Here is a 24720-nt window from a genome sequence, read left to right on the forward strand (position 1 = left end):
CACATCCTTTAAAATGATCACATTAATGTATATCTAAGGTAGAAGAAATTCTCCATTTCAGAGTGTTTTCACGCCAGATTGTGACTGGAACATCCTACCAGCAGGTCCTTCAAATCAAGAATTCAGCACCACGGAGAGCTCCTGTCAAGGGAAGAAAAGAAAATCTATTGTGGATCAATTATATCATTAACGGAGTTTCAAAACAACTTACATTTACAGCAAGCGAAAAAGACATCTCAGACTAAACAACTAGATTACCCCCACCCTTTTCCTAATTCAAACCTAAAGCCTCTATCTTGTATTATTTTAGAAGCGTAAAATGGCTAAATCAATTTCAATAAATGTCAAATCTGTTTTTATTTTTATTCCAGGGTGCAGTAACTCCATTTGTGCACTCAAATTCTTCTCTAGACTACTTGAAACTGTGGACACATTTGCCTTATACTACAATAAAGTATTTACACTGTTGTCAGCATCATGGTGAAAAACACAAAGAAAAACAAATTGCAGCAAAGAAAACCTTTCAGTGACATTTAAGCTCTGCAGGCTGCACTACAGAGATTTCACTCATTATATAAGGCCACATGTTTGTTTAGTTACTCACAAAGAATTCATGAGATCAAGACGAAGTAATTTCTGAATGGACAGTTTATTAAGGCTTGATTTTTTTTTTAAGATAGAAAACCAAGATAGATCTTTTGAACAAGGTATCGTCACTACAGCTGTGGCCTACAAGATAAGGTTTATTTAGTACTTTGTATTTCATTGATCCTTTAATAAATATAATTTCATGGCTAACCTGACATCCCTCTTGCAGCAAACATTTCCTGACAGTTTACATTAACATGCATTTAGGCCCTGTCCTACAATCACAACCAGTCGCTTCCCGAGAGAAAGACGGCTGTGGCTGCGATGGGTTGGCGGCGGCATCCTTAAGCTTTTCCCTGCCTTTACACTACTTGGTGAGAGCGGTGTTGGTGAAGTTAAACATGTTCACCGTATTGCTTATATCCACCTAGCTATTGATTAGTGCAGATTTAAAATAAAAAATAAAAAAATGAGGAGACAAAGAACAAAGGCTACTGTTAGATGGCAGTTCTCTCAATGATTTTTTTTTTTTTTTTGGGGGGGGGGGGGGGGGGGTTACACTGGTCAGGTGCAAACACACACCTGGAAAATACTGCTGTGAAGCAGACAGTTCAAATGATTTGAAGTACCTCAGCACAGTGCAGCACTTGTGCCATTTCAATGTTTTAACGGTGTTAACAGTCAAGACAGATCGCACAACACTCACATAATCTAACATAATCTGAGAATACAAACAGCTTATTTCCAGGACATGTTTACCTGACATTACTGTTAAGGTGACACGACTTCAGAGAACTGTGAAGTGGAATCTGAAAATTGAATTAGCTCACTGTAAAATCACAACAGATTAAAAATAAGAATTACACAGACGAGAGAAACAAAAATAAAAATCCCTTAAAAGGCAAAAAGGCAGTCATGAATTCCTCTCTTCATCTTTGTAATCTTTCAGTCCAAGATTAAATGACAATCTCAAACTAATCACGAGGCGCGAACCAACTGATCTCACAAATAATCTTGCTGTGAATGCTCCAAAACGGGCGTCTGAACACCCGTCATCACCCGAAAAAACAAGCTGCAGAGTAAATAATACTTCAGCCATCCCCAACAGACTTCCATTATGCAGCTTGCCATGCATGGGCACACACATCTATTAATATTTTTTATTTTTTAATATCCAATCTTTTTTTTCTTTTTTAAACATACCTCAATGTAGTTTACAGTATCATAATCAATGGCTTCAGTCTAGAACAAACTATAATCGCAACATCCAAAAAACACACAGAAACCACATCTCATTCTTCGTATTTTTTTCTTACTTGATATTAAATCAGTTACATTAATTTTTAGGTTATACATTTTTAGGCTTTCTCCATGAATATATAGGCTCCTACGTTAAAGCTTAGCATTATGACCAACATGATAGACTTAGCGAAACCAAATTAAAGGAAAAAACAAAGAAAGGATTAAGACAGAATGACGGTGACTAGACAAATATCGGAACCTTCCCCCTTTTTGTGGAACAAAAATATGATAGCAACAATTGATTCAATGCAGCACTTACATCATTACATAAATCTGATAAAGTAATTTAAGGTGGTGGATGCGACAATTCTCTCAGACTGGGTTGTGTACACAAGCAGAATCTCCTGATGAAACATACAAAGGACCCCTTCACGACAAACATCAAAAGAAAGCAAAGCAGAGGGGTGTGAAGGATGTCAATAGTACAATTTTTGATTTAAATGGTGAGAGTTCTGGTTGTGGAGGACACATCCATTATTTCTTTCCCAGAGGCCTTTGCAATTCCTCCTCTGAAATGTCTCGAGTCCCGTGTGACTTCACACTATCCCTGATTTCTCCAGCAGTGTCACTGTTTGAGCAGTTCTTTTGAGAAGTCACCAATAATTAGAAAAAAAATGTTAAGGCTCCAGAAAACAGGTTTCTGAAATGAAAATTGTCAGTAGTAAGCCAAAAAATAGAGATTTTGTTGATCTGAATGAAAAATAGATAAAACCTTGAAGAAGTTTTATTATCGCACAGTTCCAAGTCCAACATTGCCTTTGTGATCCTCCAACCCTGTTGGCACAGTTAAACCTCTGAAGCATGGCAATGTTGCCCCCAAATGGACAAATAGGGGCAGGACACATCCGTTCCTGATTGTACTGAAATATAAAGTGGCAGATTTATTTTTTCCTCCATGGTGCAGTCAAACCCTGATTCAATTGTAAAGAGGGGGGAGTGGGTGGGCAAGAGAGAGAAAACCAGTCTGTTGAGAGAAGAGTACGTCATGGAATGGGAAGAAAAATGTTTATAAAAAACTGAAATAAAAAGAGTGGTGGTGGTGGTGGCTAGGTAATACATTAAATCAGCTTGTTATCCCTGCACAAAACGTGGTGGTACATGGGGCAAAAAAAAAAAAAAAAAAGCACAAGTGTCAATGATGGCAGATTCACCAGGATTAAATTAATAAAAATAAAAAAAAGAAGGGTTTGCTTGCATTTTCATAATCTTCTGTCTTTTTTAAATCAAGTCCTAGTGTAACTGTTGATCAAGCCAAGGATAGATGTCTTCTATTGTTTATTCCTGTTCTGGCGCTCCTGTTCAGAAAAAAAAGAACAAAAGCAACAAACAAACAAAAAATTACTCAAACATTACTCATATGATCATTAGACAACAACAAACTAAGTGCAGCATTTCTTGGTGAACAGATGTCTGCATGTATTTAAAGTGCTGATCAAACAGCAAAAAAAAAAAAGTCAGCTTTTTACCTGATCCAACCAGGAGCGGTTCTGTATCTGAGCAGGTTCAAAAGTCTGTCAAAAAAGAGCAAAGAGGAGACAGACAAAAACAAGATCAGGAACAAATCAAGAGTCAAATTATCTAAAGAAACTTTCACCAGTTTTCCACTAAAAAGGTACAAAATCCTATTTTTAAGATAACAGAGAGATGACTGTACCCACCTTGCGCACCTCTTCCTCTTCTTCCTGTCTCTTCTCATAATGGGAGAAGTCATCAAAGATGGAGGTTGTGTGTTTGTAGGTGGCAATGATTTTGAGCACCTGCTTGGCCTTTTCCAGGGGTACCTCCTGGGTATCACGGGAGTTGGTCACTGGCTTGTTGTCGTTGTTCTCCAAGCGGATGTGGCGCAGCTGGCTATTAGGCACATCCTTAACAAACAACCAGTCCACATCAAACTTGCCTTTCCACTTGTCCTGTGCCCAAACACCAGCACTGGTCCCATAGTCCACTGGTGAACGCATCTCTGCCACACCACAGAAATGACCACTGCCATTGACACTGAACAGGAGGTATACAGGACCTTTACCATTCATGGCCCGGAAGGCTGAGTCCAGCCGCTTGTTGCCATGCTCAGTGCTGCACCAGATGGAGTACTTGATGGAGCGATGAATATCATCCTCAGAGTAGCTCTTAATGATGAAAACACGGCCATTCTTCAGGTTCCAATCAAAGTCCTTGGGGTTGTAGCTATGGGAGGCCCGCAGCTTCTCCAGCACTGGGTGCGACTCTCCACAAGGTCCTTGGCTGGAAGATGCTTGGGGACCATTGTTCCCACTACCAACCACACCCATCACACCACTACCATCATGGCCAGGTCCACCCTGGCCATAACCTTGGTTACGGTTGCGTGGAGCAATCCAGCGGGTCTGGGGTTGTGGGGGCTGTGTGTGGTTTTGGTAGGGCTGGGGTGGTGGCTGGTGGTGATGGGGGGGCTGGGGCTGTAAGGCCATAGGTGGCATCTGGGGTTGCACCAAAGACTGAGGAGGAGGGGGCTGCATGGGTCCTTGCTGCATGGGGGGTTGAGGTGGCATGGCATGAGGCAGGCCAAGAGGCTGCTGCTGTTGCTGCAGTGGAGCTGTGGCTACTTTAGTCACTGGGCCCTTTTCCCAGGTCCCAATGTTCATGTTGTGTTTGATGGGTGGTGGGGGAAGAGCTCCCCCTGGGTTGGGCATCCCTGGCTTCACCTTAGCTTTTAGCTGCTGTGGTTTGGCAGGCTTGCTGGCAATGGCCGCCCAAGAGGTGGGTTTAGGTGGGGGCATTCCAATCGGCGTTGCTCCGTTTCCTGTGGCTGCCACTGCAGGTCCACCAATCACAGATCCTACAGCCTTTACTGCTGACCCCTGACCAGTGACATCCCCACCGATCTTCAAGCCAACCATACCCTGCTCCAGGCTGTTCATACCAGGGGCTTTGTTCAGGGTGTCACTGTGAAACCCTGTCTGACCATCAGGCACCAGAGTGCCCCCCAGGGAGCTGGGAGGATAGCTATAGCTGCCACCATAGGCTGAACTTTGAGTCTGCTGGCCCTGGGAGCCACTCGTCCCCCAAGCAGAGAAGGCAGGGTTTTCAGGGAAAAAGTTAAACCTGTGGGGATAGATACTGCTTCCCAGGCCCCCTGGCTGGCCAAACACTGTGTCCGGCATGAAGTGATGGTCTCCATTACTCAAGGGTCCATATGGGGTGAGGTATGGAATAGGGGGGTCACCACCTGTGGACCAGGGAGCCTCACTTAGGGGGTATGGAAATCCAATGGAAGGAGCGTAGTAGCTTGGCAAGTAAGGGTCGGTGATGGACTGGTAACTGTTGTTCTGAATGAATAGAAGTCAGAATCACAACATTAGCAAATAACTGAGTTAAACTTAAAAATACCCCACAACAAATTAAATACAACTCTGCTAGTTGTGGATTTTTGATAGGTAAATAGCTAAAGGCTTCTTAACAAATCCCATTTCATTGCGTAGGTTACAAGGTTCACTTTTTTATAAAAAGTGACTGTGCATACATTTGCCATGCTGTGGCATTCGATAATGAATAACATTCTTACAACTCATGTGAGAGAAGCTGAAGAGCAGACTTTACCTGAGTTGATTGACTAGTGAGGTATGGCTCAAAGTCATTGTCATGGACAGTGTCCTTCTGATGCAGTGAACCATTTTGCACTGCAAAAAAACAAAACAAAACATTAATGGATCGTTTAAACTTATTTTGTACTGAGGATGCAGTTATGTTTTGAGGTCTATATAGCAACAGCTTTTTTAGCTTTCAAGATGTAGTGTGTTCAGGGATAACCTTATGATTGTATGAAACTCTTAATATATTTTTACAAAATCAAAAATCAAATCACACTGATGCTGTCTTCGATTTCTCAAACATATTAGTTCTATAAATGTTAGTTTAATCAGTTTTTAATGTCTCTGCTTTTCCAAAAGCACCCCCCCCCCCCCCCCCCAAAAAAAAAAACCCCAAACATTACACCAAAACTGCCAAACCATGCCAGACAACCAGATGTGGATGAGCTTGTGGCCTGCTGCCAGCCAGACCTGAGATGAGCACAATTTAAGACCTGTCTGTCCAAAAGCTGCAGCAGATCAAATATACCAATATCAGTGTTCATGAAGAACCAACAATAATAAATTGCAAGTAAATCTTTCTGTGTAATAATTGGTTGGGATAAAAAAAAAAATGTTCATTTACACAAATCAGCTACAACATTACAGTACAAAGGAGTCATTGTTTTGGACAGCTGCAGTAATAAGAATTTTGAGGCACAGGTGGAGTAATAATGTAATAAAAATGTGATTTATCGTCAAAAACTACATTTTGATATTTAAGGCTCTGAGTACTCAGGACTTTTGTGTTTTACACTGAAAATACCAAGTTTCTGGAGACACAAGTGTGCCCCTCACCTGTGAGATGAGAGCAATTTTGAAGCAACAGGAAGTTCTTATTGTGCCTTCAAAACAATATTAAGCAGGTTCTTTTCAAAATAGCTTTTTCATTGCAATTTTTAACAATTTGGTGGTATGATACAATTCACTCTGATTACAAGGGTTTCTGATTATGTTGGCCCATATGGAAAAGAAATAGAAAAAAATTATAAAAGACTTGCATCAGATTTGGCTTGCTTTATATAGTGAATCATATAAGGCTTATATGATTTACTCATGAAAGTGGCCACTTTCTCATTACTTTCATATATTGTTTTAGGAAGTATCCAAAACATACAGGTTTCATTTATATAATTTTTCAAGGGATTTTATATCTGTTTTCACTCTTGTGTGTTCATACAAGTTTCACACAAGACAGATACAAACTTTATAAGATTTATATATATATTTTCCAAATGGGAGTATTCACTGGAAAAAGACTGTTAATGTGGATGGAAAGTGTGTGAAGGATGTGAAATTTTATCAACATGGGATTTAGGAAATGTAAACTGGAATATAGTGCATCTCCAGTGATTGGAACCTTTATCCCCCCACCCTTTATTATATTGCAAAAATTTGCAGGCAATTTTCTAGGCTATGGGTGTGTGTGTGTGTGTGTGTGTGTGTGTGTGTGTGTGTGTGTGTGTGTGTGTGTGTGTGTGTCATACTGCAGAGATGGATTTGTGCCCTTACTATAAAATCATGAACTAAATAAATGCCAAACCATAAGAGACATAAATCATTGCATTTCATAAATATCAATCTCGTATGTAAACATAAAAATAAAACACGTTCGCCCAAATGCCACATTCTTCAAAAAATGTTACTGAATCCACAGGAAAGGGAGGATGTCAAATTTTACATCATAGGCCATATACACAAATGTAAGGCCACAAATGTAAGAGATCCGTCTGTACAAATAAAAACATTCTGCCAGCCAACTGCCAATTAAATGTCCATCCCCGGGCCGGAACGGGGTCTTTGCCAGACTAATTCTGACCCATGGGCCTTGTGTTTGACACCCCCAATCTACCAATTTAGAGGTTTCTGAAATTTTTATTTTTAATAGCAAAGGTATTCTAATCTAGTATGTCCCTCTGAATGTGAAATAGTACAATATTTTGCCATTTGGCTTTAATATTATTTGTATTACATGTTAACACTTGACTTATGAAGAATAAGAGCATAAATTTTTTTAAAAATCGCTAGCGGAAAGGATATCACCTTTAAATGTAGATATTCATCTACCAGTGTCAAACACAATAAACAATGTAGTTTGACAATCCAATTAGATAATTTTAACTATAAATTTTCATTACACTGTATCAATCTCCAGCATAGTGTACTAATTACTCAGAAATATGGTATTGCACACCACAGAGAGGACAAGGATGCCAATCTCACTGGTTTAAGTAAAACCAGACTATGGTTCTTCGGTCTGTTGTAACACAGATGTTGTTACAGTGTTTTAAGTAGTACCAACCTGGGAAACTATCTCCTTTAATTGCTACATGTGGAAAAGGACAATTTTGGACACTGACCCAATCTTAATCTGCCAAATTCTAAAGAGTTCATCTATGAAAGTTGGCATTTATTCTAAAAAGTGTCTGTGTCTGGGGGGTGGGGGACTGTAAAAACATTGTACTAAAAGATATTTAGTGTTATGATAATGGTGATGGTGCACTGTCCAAGACATTGGTTCAAAAATCAATCATATGCTACTTGTGACATGGCTCTGGTAGCATATAATTTATATTTGAGGGATGAGGGTACTATCATCCAAAAAAGGCCACTGACATCTAATTAAACTTATTCGTCATAGAACAAAGGTGATCTTCAAGAACAATATTGTAGTAATTCAGATACTCTTCCCTCTAAGGTGATAAGTGGACTCAAACCACAACAGCAAAACAGATCCACTGGATATCTCCAGGCCAAGCATTTAAAGTTTTCCTTTAATTTGTCCTGGTCTTTAGATGTAAAAAGTAATTATCTTGATACAGTCATCCACAACTCACCTTTAGATGCTTGTCCCTTTGATCTCTGTGTCCAAGTAAATCATAGGAAAGGGGGGAAAAGAAGACCAAAAAGTTATTTTGAGTCGGCCTGAGATATCACACGTAGCTTGTGAGTACAACCCATAATGTTACCTATCCATTGCCTAGAAACTGAACATGAGACTACTTCCCGAAGAGAGCCATCTGAAACACTTGCCTTACGCTATTCTATATTAAAAGGTGTATAGTAATTACACTTTTATTTGACATATTGTACAATGTAATGGTCTATGATTAACTGTTTATTTAAATAACCAGTTTATGATAGCTCTAATCCACATACAACTTTGCTAACTACCATAGCTCCCTTAAAATGGCTCTACAAAAGCCATCAGACTTAATGCAGCTTTCAGCTTAGTGTTTCTTAGCAGATTCAAATATTTTTCACAGCCCAGACACGAGAAAATATTCCATTATAAAAGTTACTATTTAAAGAATAAGTTAGCCTGAGCCTTTATGTAAATCTGTTGACGTTAACTAGCTTTGGGTTTCACGTATTCAGGTATTGGCTGCTACTTTTTTCCCCGTCCCCAATAGGCAACAAAACATATCGATTCTGTTAAAGATACATCTGACAACAGCCTGAATATTTTCGCAAAAGTGTCATCTTTCTTACTCGTCCAATAAAACATTTAGCAATTTCACGGAAAGTGGCTAACTCGCTAGCTACAAGCACCGGCCAAATGCTAGTGGCTTGCTAGCACTTCCGAGCAATAGCCATAGCCCAATAAATCGTTAACGTTAGCGGGTGAGGTAGCCTAGAAGCTCTCTACAGACGAAGTAAGTCGTCCTTCCTACCTGAGGGTCAATGCTTGTGGCAGACATAATTCATTAAGCAAATCCCTGGATTCTCACAGAGCCTGAGCTTGTGACTGAATTGCAACCCCCGTGATTTGAAAAGCAAGTTCACAGCTCAGTTACAGTTAGCTTTGTGGCTAGCTGCGCCGCTTAGCGTGTGGCTAGCAGTTGTAGCGCAGGCTCAGCTGTATATTTTCCACTGTGTGGACGTATCCCAACTTCCACAGTTCAAGTCAGTCGCTTCGGATACTGCGTCCGAAAGCAGTCAAGTCCCCGGTAAAGGTATTCAAGTTGATGGTACGTGTCGCCGAACGGGCCTTTCCGACCGTGAATATTTTCGGTCGCCTCTTACTTTGTCTTTTTTTTTAATTCCACAGAGGGAGAGAGAGAGAGAGAGAGAGAGAGAGACCTCCTCAGTTACGTTAAAGCCCTGTACACTTCCCCAATGGCTGCTCCATCCGGGCTTTGAGCCGCCGCTGTAGTTCACGTCGTTCCCCACGGGGTGGCAAAAGTTTGAGGCATCCTTACCATCGGCAAAGTGCATCCATGGCTGTGATTTAATGGTAGCAACGAATAAATCCAAGTCGTTTAACAAAAAACAAAATAAAACAAAAAACACAAAAACATAATTCTAGTTCTATAAGTACTATTCCAGTATCACGAGTGCTATTTTCTGCATCCCCTGTGGGTGTAAATAGCGCCAGGAGGTGTCAGCAGACTGCTGGTGGTTTTCTGCAGGCCCCCTAGAACTGACAGTTCAGTCAGACACAGCGCTCATGTGAGACTGTGTGCACAGCGCCACTGGTTTCCCATTGTTATGAATTTGGTATATAATCAGCCTGAAACACAGTGAGGAAAACAGTTGAGTTGTCATGATTATTTTAGTATAGCTAATTTTACATAGATTAGAAATGCAATTGTGCAGTAAATGTTACACCCTTTAACCACTAGGAGGAAGCAACGAGACATACGCAATCCCCTAAACTCAGTCAAAGGTCAAATTTATTTACTGTGTATAGTGTAAATAGATGGTGAAATGTTTGATTATCTATAATCAAATCAAAGTCGCTATAAGAGCTGTTTTATTTTCCCCATCTTGTGTAGGTTATGTTTCGACTTGGCTTGCCTCGTGGCTCATCATCTAGATATTCAACATCCCATATATTATAGACTATTTAGATAGAAGGTCTTTTAATTAGATTTAAATGTACACTTTTTTCCTTCCAAGAAAGAAGATGACACATCTTATTATTTTGTGTATTTAAGCAATTTGTTTTCACATTTTATTGTGCAAGCTCTCATTTTTATTTACCTGTATTCTCATGATCTATACATTAAGTTGTTTTCTGCTATTTTGTTTAAAGAAAAGCATCCTTTTAAAAATTATTAGTTATTAGGGAAAGGCATGCCGCTGAAATGTTTTGCAGTGTTTTCCTAAGAGGCGGAGCAACATGGCATGTTCAGGCTGTCATTCATTCAAGGATCAAAGAGCAAATATTCTGGCATTTGGGGGATTTTCTGGAAAGCAGTCTCCTGTAGGTCACTGTGCAGGCCCCCTGCAGCTGATCACATTATTTTCAACTGGATGTGCTGCGCTGACCTTCAGTGTGCACTCCACTATGGACCGCAAAAGGGATGACTGGCACAGAACAAAAAGGGAAAGGGAAACCTATATGCTACACAATGATGGATGACAGGCAAGCTATGCTTCACATCCTTGAGGAGCCTCAGATGCGAAGAGAAGGAGAGAGACTTCGAACTTTTCACAACTGGCCAGCAGATGCACCTGTCACATCTGGAGATCTGGCCAAGGCAGGGTTTTTCTTTCTAGGCCCTGGGGATAAAGTACAGTGTTTCTGCTGTGGAGGGATTTTAAGATGCTGGGTACAAGGTGATAGCCCAGCCACTGAGCATAAAAGACATTTCCCTGCTTGCAGCTTCATTCTGGGTCGAGCTGTAGGAAATATCCCACTTCAAGCTGACTCCTCAGATTCTGTGGATGGACAGCTTTTGAGTCAGCTCCAGAGGATGACTATGGATGACCAGGGAACAGCTGGGCAAGCAGTCTACCCAGAGATGGAAGCAGAGGATTCGCGGCTCACCACTTTCCACAACTGGCCCACCGAAGCCTCAATCCAACCCGATGTTCTTGCCAGAGCAGGCTTTTTCTACACAGGTACTCAAATGTCTGACTCTAAAGCCTAATAATGCTGATCACCTCTTGTTTTTAACAAACGATGAGCAAAACTATAGTATTTACTCGTATTTGTAAGTAAAATATCCAGCACAGATCTTGTCACTGCTAGAGTGACCAACCCCACTGTGTGAGAGTTCATGGTACAATTGTCCTGCTGACTCATGATGTTGTGGACAGAACAACCTAGACAAAGCTGGAGCTGCTAAAGAGGTAGGATGTGTACAGCTTCAGGCAGTACACAGGGTGTGGACACAATATCATGAACAGCATTCCAAGTAGTTTTGTCAAGACAGTATCAGGGAAGGCTTGATTAACCTTCATTACAATTTGTTCAGGTTATAGTTTTTGCATGTATTTTATTCCTTTGGTGCGTGAGAGATTTTCTGAGTTCGTTCTAAAGCTGCGAAGATTAAGTGGGCGTGTGTCATTGCTCCCTTTTCACAGCCGTCTTATATTATCGCAGGTCACGGTGACAATGTCAAATGCTTCTACTGCGACGGAGGGCTGAGGAACTGGGAGCCAGGCGACGACCCCTGGCAGGAACATGCCAAATGGTTTCCACGGTAACAACAGGACATTTCCAGGCAGATATTGAAACATCAGCTGAATGCTTTTTTTGTGTCATGCCATGGCAATATTTCTTTTTATAACGAGAAATGTGCAAAGGTTTTAGTCACTCTGGATGTCAAAATTCGCATCACATAATATCATCAGAGATGCACGTGATCAGTCCCAAATTCGTTCTGCAGCATGACCTAATTACCACAAACCTACAGCCAGAGTTATCAAGATCTTTCATGTTTGATTTGAGAAATGAACTGAAAAAATAATTAGGTGGTATTATATTTGAAAAGATGCTCTTGGCCAAATCTCTGACATACACATATACACCATATGCATAAATGTGTGTCTGTATATTGTAGATTATAAAGCAGCTTTTGTTTTCAGATGTGAGTTCTTAATCCAAACGAGGGGGCAGGAATACATCAGCAACATACAGGACACTCATTTCCACCTGGATGACACTATGGTGAGACCTTTTGCTTCTTATCTATTTGGAACATTGGAGATATTATAGCTGCACATTAATGAGCTGTAGTTTGTCACTGCTGCATTTAAATCTGTAAAAAAAAAAAAAAGTATATTACTTCTCCAGGGAGGATCACAGACCTCCTCGGGTAGAGATATCAGCTCCAGAGGCGGTAAGTACTATAAAAAACAAAAATCTAACTTTTGCTGAGGAGATATGATTAACAACATAGCAGCCTTCTGCTTTCATGTCTCTAATTATATATGTGTACTCTATATATAGCAAAGATTTAAACCATCAACACTCAGTCTTGCTTGTTCACACAAGAGAGAAAAAGGGGGATCAAACATTTCTGTTTGCACTGCAAGTCACACAAAGAGAGAAAAGAGGTCTGCGGCCACTTGATTGATTTATTCCTAAGTCAACCACTTTTGTTGAAATACAGATCTGATGGATAAAGGCATACCTTTCACAAACTCGATTTAATACCTTAAATTAGCCACTGAGTAGCAGGTCCATTTCTTTCTATTCTCATTGCTTTGGGGGCAGCTGAAAATGAAATTAATGGGCGATCAATTACCTGAGCTAATGTTTGCTCTAAAATTGAAGTAATTAGGGAGAGCTATGGAAGCCATTTGACTATTGCTCATGGTTGCAGGGCAGGCATGACAGGGCAATTATTCCATACAATGAAGGAAGCACAATTATAATCCATAGCAGCTGAAATGCAGAAGGGGTCTGTGCTTTGAAATGTTTATATATTGGCAGACGGAGGTAAGCTTGCACAATTTGGCAATTATTTACACATTATCTTATAGAGGGTAGAGTGTGTGGGGTGCTTAGACTAGTATAAAATTCACATAGTGTCCAGTGAAGGCTGCTGCTTCTCTAATCATCCTGGCATCTCCCTTCCTCTGATCCCCAGATCTGGTAGGAGGTCTGGGAGCTTCATCGGCCATGCTTTCTCCTGTGGTACAGTCTGTGCTCCAGATGGGCTTTGAAGCCAGCCTGGTGGAGAGTCTGGTCCAAACCAAGTACCTTCTGACAGGCCAGCATTACACGTCTGTATCTGACCTGGTTACTGATGTACTGCAGGCGGAGGAGGAAGACAGACAGAGCAGGCCTCGAAGCAGAGGTAGCTGTCATTGTTAGAAAGCAACTAAGTTTATTTACATACATTTTCTGCTACTGTATATATTTCCACTTCACAATAGAAAGGGGGGGGGTGGGGGTTTCTACTTTTCCTTTCACTGTATTTGTTCAACAGCCATTGTATTTCAATTAGAATTCAAATGGTTTTGTTTTTATTAAGGAAAATTCACCATTTTAATGGATCCTTAAGTTCCGAATGTATCTGACTGACTCTTAATGTTCGCATACATCAGACCCAGAGATGAGGCAAGGCTCCAGTGCTGGAAATGTAAGAACACAGACACCTGTCAGAGAGAAAGGTCAGCAGTCAATATCTCAAAGATTTTCAAAAAAGATCAAAATTTTGTGCTTGTAGTAGTTTTATTTGAAATCAACCAATTAAACAGTAAATGTGTATAATTACTATAGGCTTGACTTACAACATTGTGCTTGAACAAATAGTTTGTGTGTTTGTCTTCATCGGTTTCTCCCAACAGTTAAGGAAAACAGTCCAGAGGAGCTGCTGAGGCAGCTGCAGGAGGAGAGGACCTGTAAAGTGTGCATGGACAAGCTTGTGTCCATTGTCTTCATCCCCTGTGGTCATCTGGTGGTTTGTGGTGATTGTGCTGCCAGCCTACGTCACTGCCCCATCTGCAGAGCTGTCATCAGAGGCAGCGTCCGTGCTTTCATGTCCTAAGGCTGTAGTGAAAAGCCACCCCTATACAGGTGTTGCATGAGTGGCCTTGAGTTTTCCACAGGCCCCAGTTTCTGTTGTACTGGAAAGAATAAAGAGTGCTGATTGCTTATTTTGTCAGGGTTACCAGATCATTTTCTACAATAAACAGTTCAAGCTGCCATCATATTTATAGCTTCTGGATTTTATTTTTTATTTTTTTACAAAAACAGAATTACCTACTAAATGACACATGGGACCATCAAAAGAGCACATTCTTTTATTAACAAACACATATTTACATGAGCACAAAGCACAGTTCTGGATAAATAGGAATACAAATTCAGGTCACATCGGGTTGGAGGAACACAGGACGCAAAATTGAAGAGAAAAAGAACCATTTCCACTTTCTATAAAAACAAAAAGTATCTACACAGAGATAGACTCTTTTCAGTGGAAATTTAACAAATATAACATGTTTCAACTAATACTAGTCACCAGGTTAGGAAAAGGCTGTATTGCACTGAGAGGAAGACCTGTTTTACATTAGGATTTTAGAAGCATTTTCCTGTTAATACTGATTATGTTACAATATGAGGTGCTTTGTGTTTTTACTCACACGCTAGCTGGCTTCCCAGGAGTGTGTAAACTTTAAATTATAAAGAAACAATGACACAAAAATTATTGCATCTCTCAGACAGCGAGGTGATCAATCGAATGGAAACAGTATTCAGATCATTTTAAGAATCCTAACAGTTGAAAAACTGTTTGTCTGGCAGTAAAGCACATTTAAGATCACAGAGGACTCTGACACGCACTTGATAGCTGAAGTTGCTGAAAACAGAAATGAAAAAACTTCCACAGAAAACAAGCCAAGTGGCCAACTATTCCAATCAATTAACACAATGCAATTACTTTCAAATGGACCAAATCTCAGTCTATATGATGTAGCATACAACTGAAGGCAAATACAACTATGACAACACAAAAATAAGAAACAAATCCTGGCCAGGGAAAGTGCTAAAAAAAAAAAGGGAGTTTTATGGAAGGTTAAGCATGCAGCAGAAACTCAGTAGCCTTGAAATTTGCACATGAATACTATGAACACCAGGGGGCAGTAGTGATTCACACAACCAGTAAGGCGTGAGCGAATCTGACTTCTTGATGACACTAACAGGAACAAAAGAAGTGCTACCAATCAGTATGGGAGATATGAACTTTTTCATTTAATTTCATTTGAATAATTGTCGTTTTTCTGGGTCAGAATACAAGAAATTTAAGTTGCCAGTTTATATAAAGCAATTTAAAGACACCAGTTTTGCTTTTTACTTATTACTTAATATGCATAAAATTACAAAACAAAAAAACACCCCAACATGCTCTCAAACAATCACAGCTGCGACTATTAACACTGACAATTTAATTTAAACTGCTGAAGTGACAGGAGAAAACTCTCTGATCTATTCATGTATATGCCACGCTACTTCTACACTGAAGACCATACCCAGACATCTCAGCACTGTTGTGCTTAAATATGAACAACGAAACAACTTCTATTGTTTTCTTCAAGTTAAAAATATGCTATGTAACCTTTGTTTGAGTGTGTGTAATGATCACCCTTGGCAGATCTGTCAGTAGTTAGAGGGGGACTGACGTGAAAACAAAGCTTTCAGCGTATCATCGAGCACAAACACCTGACACTTCAGAAACACCGACTTTGTTGTTGGTGAAAATAGTCACAATAATAAGACTCCCGAAATAAAACTAAGACTCGCATGCCATCCTTTGTGTTTGAATGCCTCTTGCAGGCTCACGCTATTTTGCATTCTTGATAGCTCACATTTTCAAACTCTAAATCAAAAGCTAATTTTAACCCTCCCACTTTCATTATTTACATTTTCTATTTTTGACAGATGCCCCTGTAGGTTTGGTGCTTTTGTTCCCTCCCCACCCTCTACCTCTACACTCCCCTGTCTCTTCCTGCTCTGCTTCTGTATTTATGCACACACATCCTGGCCTAAAGTAAACAGACAGCACACAATAGCTCATTCCACAGGCTCCACTGTAATTCAGCCCTCCGGCTAAGATTTGAGCCAAACCAGCAATAATATGCTAAATCAGTGAGTCCTCTAAGACACAGCACCACAGACTGGCAATGATGGGCAGCCCCTGATTACATCCACAATGTATTTAATAGCTGTACATGTTCTATACAGTCACAGTCTGGGAGGGGGGTATTTGCCCATTGTGGGCAGGTTGCAGCAGTGGGAGCACAGCAGAGAAATCAACACGAACAAAATGATTGATACTTGCCCAAATACACAAATACCCCTAAATACATGCTTTGTTTTACTGCAATTCCCCAGCTCCCTAAACCCGTCACGATGGACCCTTACAGAGAAATGTTGGCTTTTCTGGGCAGTACATCAGCAAATTACACGTTTAAAGGACTGAAATCAAAAGAGGGAGGAACGTCTCGTGCACCGAAGCGCACTGGGACGTTTGTGTCAAAGCAACCATTTTGTCTCTGTAGGAATTTGCTGCATCACCTCCCCGCTGGATGTTCTCCTATTTACGTAGACCTGGAAGGGACAAAAAGATAGACAGAAAGGGCATAGCTTTAAGACTTGTTGAACAACCAAAGGAAAAAGATATTTCTATTCACACAAACACACACACACTTAGAAGAATTTCTCCAGGATATACAGGTAACTCTCAGTAGGTTAAGAGGGGAGATGAAAACTTCCTCCTATTAGAGACAGAGTTGATTAAACTGTCAAGAAGCTAATAAAATATTCATTTCATGTTGGCAGAGAATTATTACATTACTTCCCAGGCTTATTTTTATTAATTCCTCTGCACGACTTAAGTGATTAATCCAATTGTAGACATATTTTTATGTGTTTTTCTACCAGTAGCTGCCTGTGGACACACACACTTACGCACACGCACACAGTGCTATGAAAGGTCTCCATATTCCCCAAAGCACACTGACAGGATGTACCATGTTTCAGACACTAGTTTACTCCCCAGACATGAGTCATTTCTCCAGATACTGAGTAAGCAACTCTGTGTAATCTCTGTCAGTAAACGCTGTGTTGCAACCTAGAGATGCTGACACTAAACTCTGGCACGGACATGAAAGTGGAGATTATTTTCTTGCACTTTCCAACGCATGTAAAAGTTTCACGATCACAACTTGCACCAACAACAATGTGAAAGGTCACATAAATATGCTTCCAACGCACAGAGACAAATACACATGTAATGGGATGAGAGCGCACTCGTACTTACGGGTACATGGGCTTTAAGAGGAGATGAGATGATTTCTCATTGACATGGTAGAGTGGGAATGGGTCAAATCCTCCAATAAAATCAACTGAAAACAAAGTATTGAACACATAAATCCCGGAGTAAATCAAAAGACAGACAACTAAAAATACATGCACGATTAAAAAAAGAAACTGAATGAAGAATGAAATGGAAACAAAAAGACACAATGGGAACAAATGGAGTGCACAGATGTTGTAAGGTAGCTTGTGAACAACAGTGCAAACTTTGAGTCTCTTTTAGTTTGACAAAATCTACAAAAGTAGAAGAGAGAGAAAAAACTGTTTTTCATCTGTGCATCTGCCTCAAGCCTAAGGGAAAGCTTGGGAACAGGTGAAAGCTTGCCAGCTGTCAAAATAGCTTAAGCCTTTTTATCGCTCAGAAACAGAGGTGACCTTCAGCCACCAAATTGATCCTCAAACCTTTCTGTTTAATTTCTCAGTTAAGAGTTCAGACTCTAGGCGAGGTGCAGATGAGCGAGCGAGTGTTATGTCATGCGAGAAACAGAAGGACATGCTGGTACCAAAGTGCAGTGTGTTTTTCACACATGCGGAGAGAGGGATTTTTGAGATGGATGGAAAAGGCTTGGGGCTTTTGAGGGGACATAAACGGCAGAGAGGGAGACCGACAGAGAGGGGAGGAAAAAGGAGGAGAGGACGGGGTGCGTCACGCTTGTCGGTCTGACTGACAGGGAGCCAAGGAGATTAGGGAGTCCGTGTGAAAAAGGCCAGCGTGTCCAGGAGCTGCGAGTCTCCTCTAAACACAGCGAGTGGAAGAAAAGTAGAAGCTGCACCCTATTCAGTGGGAAAAGACACCAAATATATAAAGGACCCTAGCTGAGTGAATAACAAAATGAGCACATCTGTTTCTTTTTTGGAACCCAGCACCTGTGGTGGAAAAACACACATACAAGCCAGCCATAGAGACTAGTGGAAGGCCCAATCAGTTCCATCCAGATAAGAGGAGGCAGGGGTGGTCTGCTAAATGCTGATAGGTAGACAGGATGCGCACACCAGCCAGAGGGGTTGTGCTGTGTCACCCCTTTCCTCTGACCCTGTCCCGGTTTCCAGGCATTCACTGTTTCATCTGCACACCACAAACACACACACATGCCACCCACCCACCAAAAGATACAAAGATGCACACACTCACACACACACAAAGCCCTCTCCCCTGCTCTTTTCTGTACGAGTGATTTTCTCATTATAAGCAGGTGGGGATCCATCTCCTGCCATGATAAACCGTGCTGAGGAATACAGCTGGATGATAATCATGGTTGCCATTTTTAGACACGCTACAGCTCGTGGGATAGCAAAGCAATATCGCTCGGTGGATCCCTCCACCAGTCTGTGAATCTAATACTCTGGCTCAGAGTGAAATATCAGCTTGACTACTGGATGGATTGCCACAAAATTTGACACAGATATTCGAGGACTCCGGAGCAGAAATCCCAATGACTTTGGCGATATGTGTGCCTTTCATGTAAAACTACAAATAGGTCAACTTCTCCACTTGGAAAGTATTTGAAAGTCAGATTTCTGTAAAGAATCTTGTGACATATGCACTGACCAACCTAAATTTAAACTGGGCCCGGTGTGTATGATGTACTATTTTGTATTATATCCTTATTTTCTGTCATGTATATACACTGTTAGGATGCTAGTCTCTCTTATTTAGCAAAGCCAGAGCTAAAAATAATAAGCTCGGGCATGTGCAAGCAATCCACATAAGCTCTTTTCACAGTAGTCTTTTCGCATATAATTGCTAAGTAAACACAGGTATTACTAATTAACCAGTAAGATTAATTATGGCTCTGTTTTTTAAGACAGGAAACAGCTGTGAAACACTAAATAGAATGGGGCCGCTTCTGTTTAATCAACCTGAGCTACAATGCTTAAAATTGCTGCTTAGAAAAGGACCTATGAACTAAAAACTAAGGCTTTTACAGTACAGAAGCCCCACCCACCTGCTGTTCAAACCTTTTGTTTACCAGGGACAGCCAATCATAAGAAAGCTGGCTTAAAGGGAGGGGGAAGGGTTGTGAAAGAGATTGTTGCATATAGATGATGAACTGAGGGGCTGTGTCTGCCAGGACCCAAATAAGGATTATTTTGTGTGAATCATTTAAATCTGCTTTATTAAGATTTCAAGAACGAAAGAAAGAAATCCTGGCTTGGGCATAATAGGTTGCCTCTAAAGCTGCCTCTTTTCACTCTAATGAAGACATTCAGTGTGTCAAAACATTACTTTGCTCTCTATTAAATGCTTAATTTATAACCCCGACCTCTATTCCTCCTACAGACTATATTGTTTTTCAGCCAGTTAATTGCTTGTTCCATGTTGAATCATTTCCCTATTAATTACAGCATGCATCAGTCTGATCCTGCTCTGAGGCCGGTCTTCTGTGCAGCTCACTGATTCTTGATGGTTGAGAAATTACTGGAAAAAAAAATCCATATGACTGTGTTTTCAACATTAAATCTAGTAACACCAGTGCAAACAGAAAACCTTTAACAGGAGAGATTATTAAAACAGATACTGGCGGTTTTTTGACACCAACACTGACAGAAGCAAGATCACTTTCTTCCCAGCAGATTGAGCAAGCTGGGTTTTTTCCCCCTTCTGCAGACACATGCAAGATATGAAAGGTATGTAGGTCAGTAGTTAAGGCATCTAAGTAGTGCCCCCAAACAAGCAGGGAGTAATGTAATGTAAAGCAGAGATACAGACAGTCAGCAGACAGTGGTGTGTGTGTGCATGTGTGTGTGTGTGGTGGGTGGGGACAGCGGGGCTTCGCTTGAAAAATTAGACTAAAACAGACAGAGTATAGTGTAAGGAAAATCATGAAAAACAAGGGTGAGAAATGGCAGAGACAAAGACAGAGAGAGTGATAAAAGACTGGACAGCTCATTCAAGACTTCTGTAGAGAGAATCTGTAATGATGGAAGAGGTCAATTAAAAGACAGTTGTGGTCCCTTTCACACACACACTCCTAGCTGGCTCTGCATGTCTGCATCTCTCGCCTCACACACGCAGCCATCTTTGCTGTTTTATGCATTGTTATTCTGCACATAAAAATGTTGGGTGTGTTTGATTGAAAGTGCATTTAAATTTTATGATCCATGCAAAGATGAGTGAGAGTAAGATGTTCAAGGGAGAGATGGAGTCTGTAGAAACTTTGTCTGCATTAATGATGTTTCTAAACTCCAACATCCAGCACCGTCTTCACTGGTTTTCACTGGAATTTGGAATTGCTTGCGCTTATTATGAGCTATTATTATAAAGTCTTTGAAGATAGTATATCATAAACAATTCCATTAACCGTCTAGCTTATGTTATCATAGTATGACCAAAATTATTGCAACTTTGTTCAATGAACTTGCGACTTTGTTGCCATTTTCAAAGGCAGGGACCAGATCTGTGATGATAAATGGGAAATGAAAAGAACAATTCAGACTGATTTCAATGTGTTGGCAATTTGTCTGTACTTATACAGTAATGTGCAAACCTGTCTGAGAACAACTGCAATCACTGGTCAACCACTAACTTTTACTAGTCGCAAAGAGGTTGCCACTGTAATTTTACTTTAATGTGACTGCTGATCCATTAAGCATGTATTGATTTTGAAATTTGCTGACCAACATAATAATATTTGTTTTATTATTATTTTTGCTTCAATTGCTTGTTGGGCAGCTTATAGACAGAAATTCATGCATCTTTGCTGCCTGGATCCTTGATTAGCATATATTATGGGGCTGGCTAATCACCCCGAAACACTTGCTTGTTGGCTTTTTGTTTGTTTTGGCAGATCACCCCCATTTCATTGTGTTTCTGCAAAAGACCCTGGAGAGCACACTTGTCTACTGTAAAATTTGCAATATTTAATGCATTCTCTGGTTCCAGCCTTTCCATTGTTTCTTTTTGTTTTCATATGTCTGGGTATTTGACTCTTAGTTGGGTAAAACAAGACCTTTATATTAGAAACTGATTTGTCATCTTGGTTGACTAACTTAAGTTTATTTGCATAAACATCAGCTATTAGGTCAATGCATCAGTGGAGCGATGTTTGATCCTCCAGTTTCGGGGATCTGATGTTGAACATTCTGACCCAGTGTCACACTGATGAGATGTTCATAGGTACAACATAAACATCAGATTAATATCAGCCATTATTTAGTTTGAACTACAGCAAATGAAAACAGCTTTGGTGAAAAGGGACTGTAGTTTAATTAGCACAAAATCTCTGACAGTATTGATTTCCAACTTGGTGGAATGCCACAGTATCATTAAAACCTCCAACTCTAGTGTCAGCTTTAAAAACAATGCATTTTATAATTCAGTTCAGTTTTTATATATTTTATTGCTGTGATATTTTACTTGTAACCCACCAAGGGACTGCAGATGCAAATTAGCTCTAAGCTAACTCTGATACAATGCTAATGTTAATATTAAACATGTTCCCTTAAAAAACAAACAAACAAACAAACAAACAAACAAACAAACGAACAAGCAAACAAACAAACAAGCAAACAAGCAAATAAAAAAGAAAATTAAAAATTCTTATCCCTAAGCAAAGATCTGGGCTTGTCCCTACTGTTTATATCAGGATACTTTTGATGAACATGTGTCTCTGCCTCACCTCACACTACCAAGCTATGACTGGCTTTGTTTCTCAACCCATCATGAATCCACAAAATATGTTCGATCTCCTCTACTTAACACTTTGCTACTGTTTTAAAATTAGCATGTTTTATTCTTTTGGTCAGTTGCTTTATTTTCATGGCATAAAAAATAAGATGGACAATGAAGTACAGGTACCTCAGATTTGCAATATGAGTAAGTTAAATTTCATTTGTAAAATTGTGATTGGGATACTGTTAAATGTCAATGGAAATTATCTTAACGTTACAGTGTGTAAAATATCATTGCTAGTTGTCAGTAGATTGCAGACTGCAGTTAACCGAGTTCTGTTTTTTTTTGCCTACTTCAAGGGTATAATGGTAGTTATGGTGGCCACTGTTCATCTGTACTGACTGTAGGCTATAAGTCTGCTGTTCACCTCAGCTGGTGTCTACATGTATTTACTCTGAAGCAGGCTGTAAAACTGTGAAGAAATTCTGATACAAGTCAATGAGTCAGTGAAGTTCACTTGTGTCTATGACAACAACACTGAAATGAGTCATTGAGGATATCCTGAACTTTTCTCTCGGTACGTGAAATTTTCTTTGAAGTCGACCTATCATTGTTGGACTCTGACGCTTAGTGAATAAACTCTCATATGATGTGAGAACGTAATCAAACTGTTTATCAGAGGGAACGTGTGATTTTTAGGACACTCAAGCGTAACATTAACTGTCATAACGTTAACTTAAAACTAGCTGTTGTTGTTTAGTGGGCTCATTGTTGAGTTTCTCATCTGCTGACAGTAACTTTGTTATTATCAGGAATAAATCAGCACGCTTATACAAACTTTCACGTGTTAAAGTCCTGATTTCAAGAAGAGGAAGATTTTTACTTCTTTAGTGGGGGGGAGGGGGGGGACCCTTTCTTAGACGATAAAAATATGAACCTTCATATCTGAAGTCTGAAGGCCTTTACTCACCAGGCGTGTAAAATTCATGTGAATATTTTGAAGCTTAAAAATATTTTTCAGACTAACCTATTCATTCATGCCGACCACATAGTTTTGCTGGACCAATTTGTGGCATTTTTCTTAAACCCAGCTTGATTTTCCAGACTTTTCGGATACGAATAAAGATAACGGACCAATCTGATCACTGCCTTTGGGAACAAGTGGACTCGTAGCTCAAAAATGCAGTGGTACAAAATATACAAATAGTAAAATAATACTATTTTACCTCAGACACACAGCTAGACGCTGCTCGAGTCAGTCTGCACTGGGAAATCGTTTTTCTGCGTCCTCAGGTGTGGTCCTAACTCTGCCAACAAGAGCTTAACCTGCTCCACTGACATCCTCAAATATGTACTCCCGGATTAAACCATGAAATTCTCCCTGCTGCTGCCTTCTCATTAGAATTGGATGAACCAAGAATTTCAGTTTCTTCCTTTGCTTGTTTAGAAACATCAGGACCAGCTCATCATCACTTGATGTCGACTTCATATTCTGTGTGTTCTTTGTGAACAGGTTTTCCAATGCCTGCTCCTGTGTATTTTTAATGGATTCATTCAAAGTTCATGAGAACACATCAGTTTGTTGCACACTAATTAATGTATTTTTTTTTATATGTACAATATTATTTTTTATGTATAAAATGACCTCAAAAATGACTGACTGCACTACTAAGGTTAGGTTAAAGTATTAAAAAGGTCCTGAACACGTGCATCCATGTTTTTGAAGATACTAGAACTTTTGTTATTTTGACCTTCTCACACAACTTGATGATACTGCCCCCTGTGCATCCTGCCGTATAGCTCCTCTGTCTGTTTTTAGAGCATTTTCTGCAGATGTGACTCAGCACAGAGGGCGGCAGCATAATTAGCAGACAAGCTAAAGCAAGCTTATCCCAGTGCTAGGCGGCTAACTCCATGACCTACTTTACAAAGAGGATTTTCCCCACCACTCACTCTGCTGGTGTGTCTGCTCACCGCAGATAACTCTGTGTAACAAATTCATGCACACAAATATAGACAATCACCTACACTCAGTCAGTCAGTCACACACAGTCAGCTAAACGCGCACACAAACGCATCCAGGTACGAACGAGTGCGCGACCACGTATAGATGCACTTGTGAGTGACAGAGGGAGAGAGACTCACATCAAAAGGGAGCTCACTCATGCACACGCATACACACTCTATCAGTAATAAAGCCTGAAAGCCATGTCAAACCCTGAGCTGATGGTATATGATGCTTGTTATTCTCCCCATTGTGTCTTCTTGGCTTTTTGCGAGTGTGTATGTGCCTGTATACACGTGTGTGTGTGTGTGTTCATTTTGCTAGTCTTTACGCAAGTCTGAGCACTCAAATCCAACTCAGTCCTGTCCCTGGAGAGTGAAAGAGTGCTTTGCGTGAAAGGAATTCCTCTCTTATCTCCTTATTCATGAAAAGCTCATCATGTCTCTTGTTGTTTGCATACTGGGTCCTTTTTCTCCTCCCAACTTGCTCCCGATAAACACCTCCCTCTGCTCCCCTAACGTATGCCCACTCTTTCTCGTTCTCTCTCTCTCTC

General features: G+C 40.3%; 3 protein-coding genes across 5 annotated transcripts in view; 1 reads left to right on the forward strand and 2 right to left on the reverse strand.

The window, feature by feature from the left end:
• Positions 1-630: 630 nt before the first annotated feature.
• LOC146684831 (YTH domain-containing family protein 1-like) lies at positions 631-9749 on the reverse strand. Of its 2 annotated transcripts, none has more exons than XM_085444872.1 (6): positions 9698-9749; positions 8333-8357; positions 5467-5546; positions 3549-5195; positions 3357-3401; positions 631-3185 (listed from the first exon to the last, which is right to left on the reverse strand). In XM_085444872.1, the coding sequence occupies exons 1-6, from the start codon at positions 9698-9700 to the stop codon at positions 3159-3161; spliced, it is 1827 nt and encodes a 608-aa protein (XP_085300998.1). In that variant the 5' UTR covers positions 9701-9749; the 3' UTR covers positions 631-3158. The 2 variants fall into 2 exon arrangements, with proteins under 2 accessions (XP_085300998.1, XP_085300997.1); XM_085444871.1 differs by lacking the exon at positions 9698-9749 and adding an exon at positions 9170-9234.
• A 252-nt stretch (positions 9750-10001) lies between these two features.
• Positions 10002-14383, forward strand: birc7 (baculoviral IAP repeat containing 7). The gene is made up of 7 exons (XM_085444873.1): positions 10002-11345; positions 11830-11929; positions 12315-12396; positions 12523-12568; positions 13322-13531; positions 13782-13847; positions 14025-14383. Exons 1-7 carry the CDS (start codon positions 10805-10807, stop codon positions 14222-14224), a joined length of 1245 nt encoding a protein of 414 aa, XP_085300999.1. The 5' UTR covers positions 10002-10804; the 3' UTR covers positions 14225-14383.
• An 81-nt stretch (positions 14384-14464) lies between these two features.
• Positions 14465-24720, reverse strand: part of nkain4 (sodium/potassium transporting ATPase interacting 4) — a 54118-nt gene continuing 43862 nt past the window's right edge. The window contains exons 6-7 of one of the 2 annotated variants that reach the window (XM_085444875.1): positions 17495-17579; positions 14465-16782 (exon numbers count right to left, since the gene is read on the reverse strand). In XM_085444875.1, the coding sequence (XP_085301001.1) occupies positions 16773-16782; positions 17495-17579 (95 nt within the window). In that variant the 3' untranslated portion in view covers positions 14465-16772. The remainder of the gene's footprint in view (positions 16783-17494; positions 17580-24720) is intronic. The other variant, XM_085444876.1, reaches the window with a different exon arrangement.

Source organism: Copadichromis virginalis, linkage group LG20 (assembly GCF_057382275.1).
Source record: "Copadichromis virginalis isolate Kocher_CV1m ecotype Utaka linkage group LG20, C_Virginalis_male_GT1.1, whole genome shotgun sequence".
Classification (NCBI taxonomy): Eukaryota; Metazoa; Chordata; class Actinopteri; order Cichliformes; family Cichlidae; genus Copadichromis; species Copadichromis virginalis.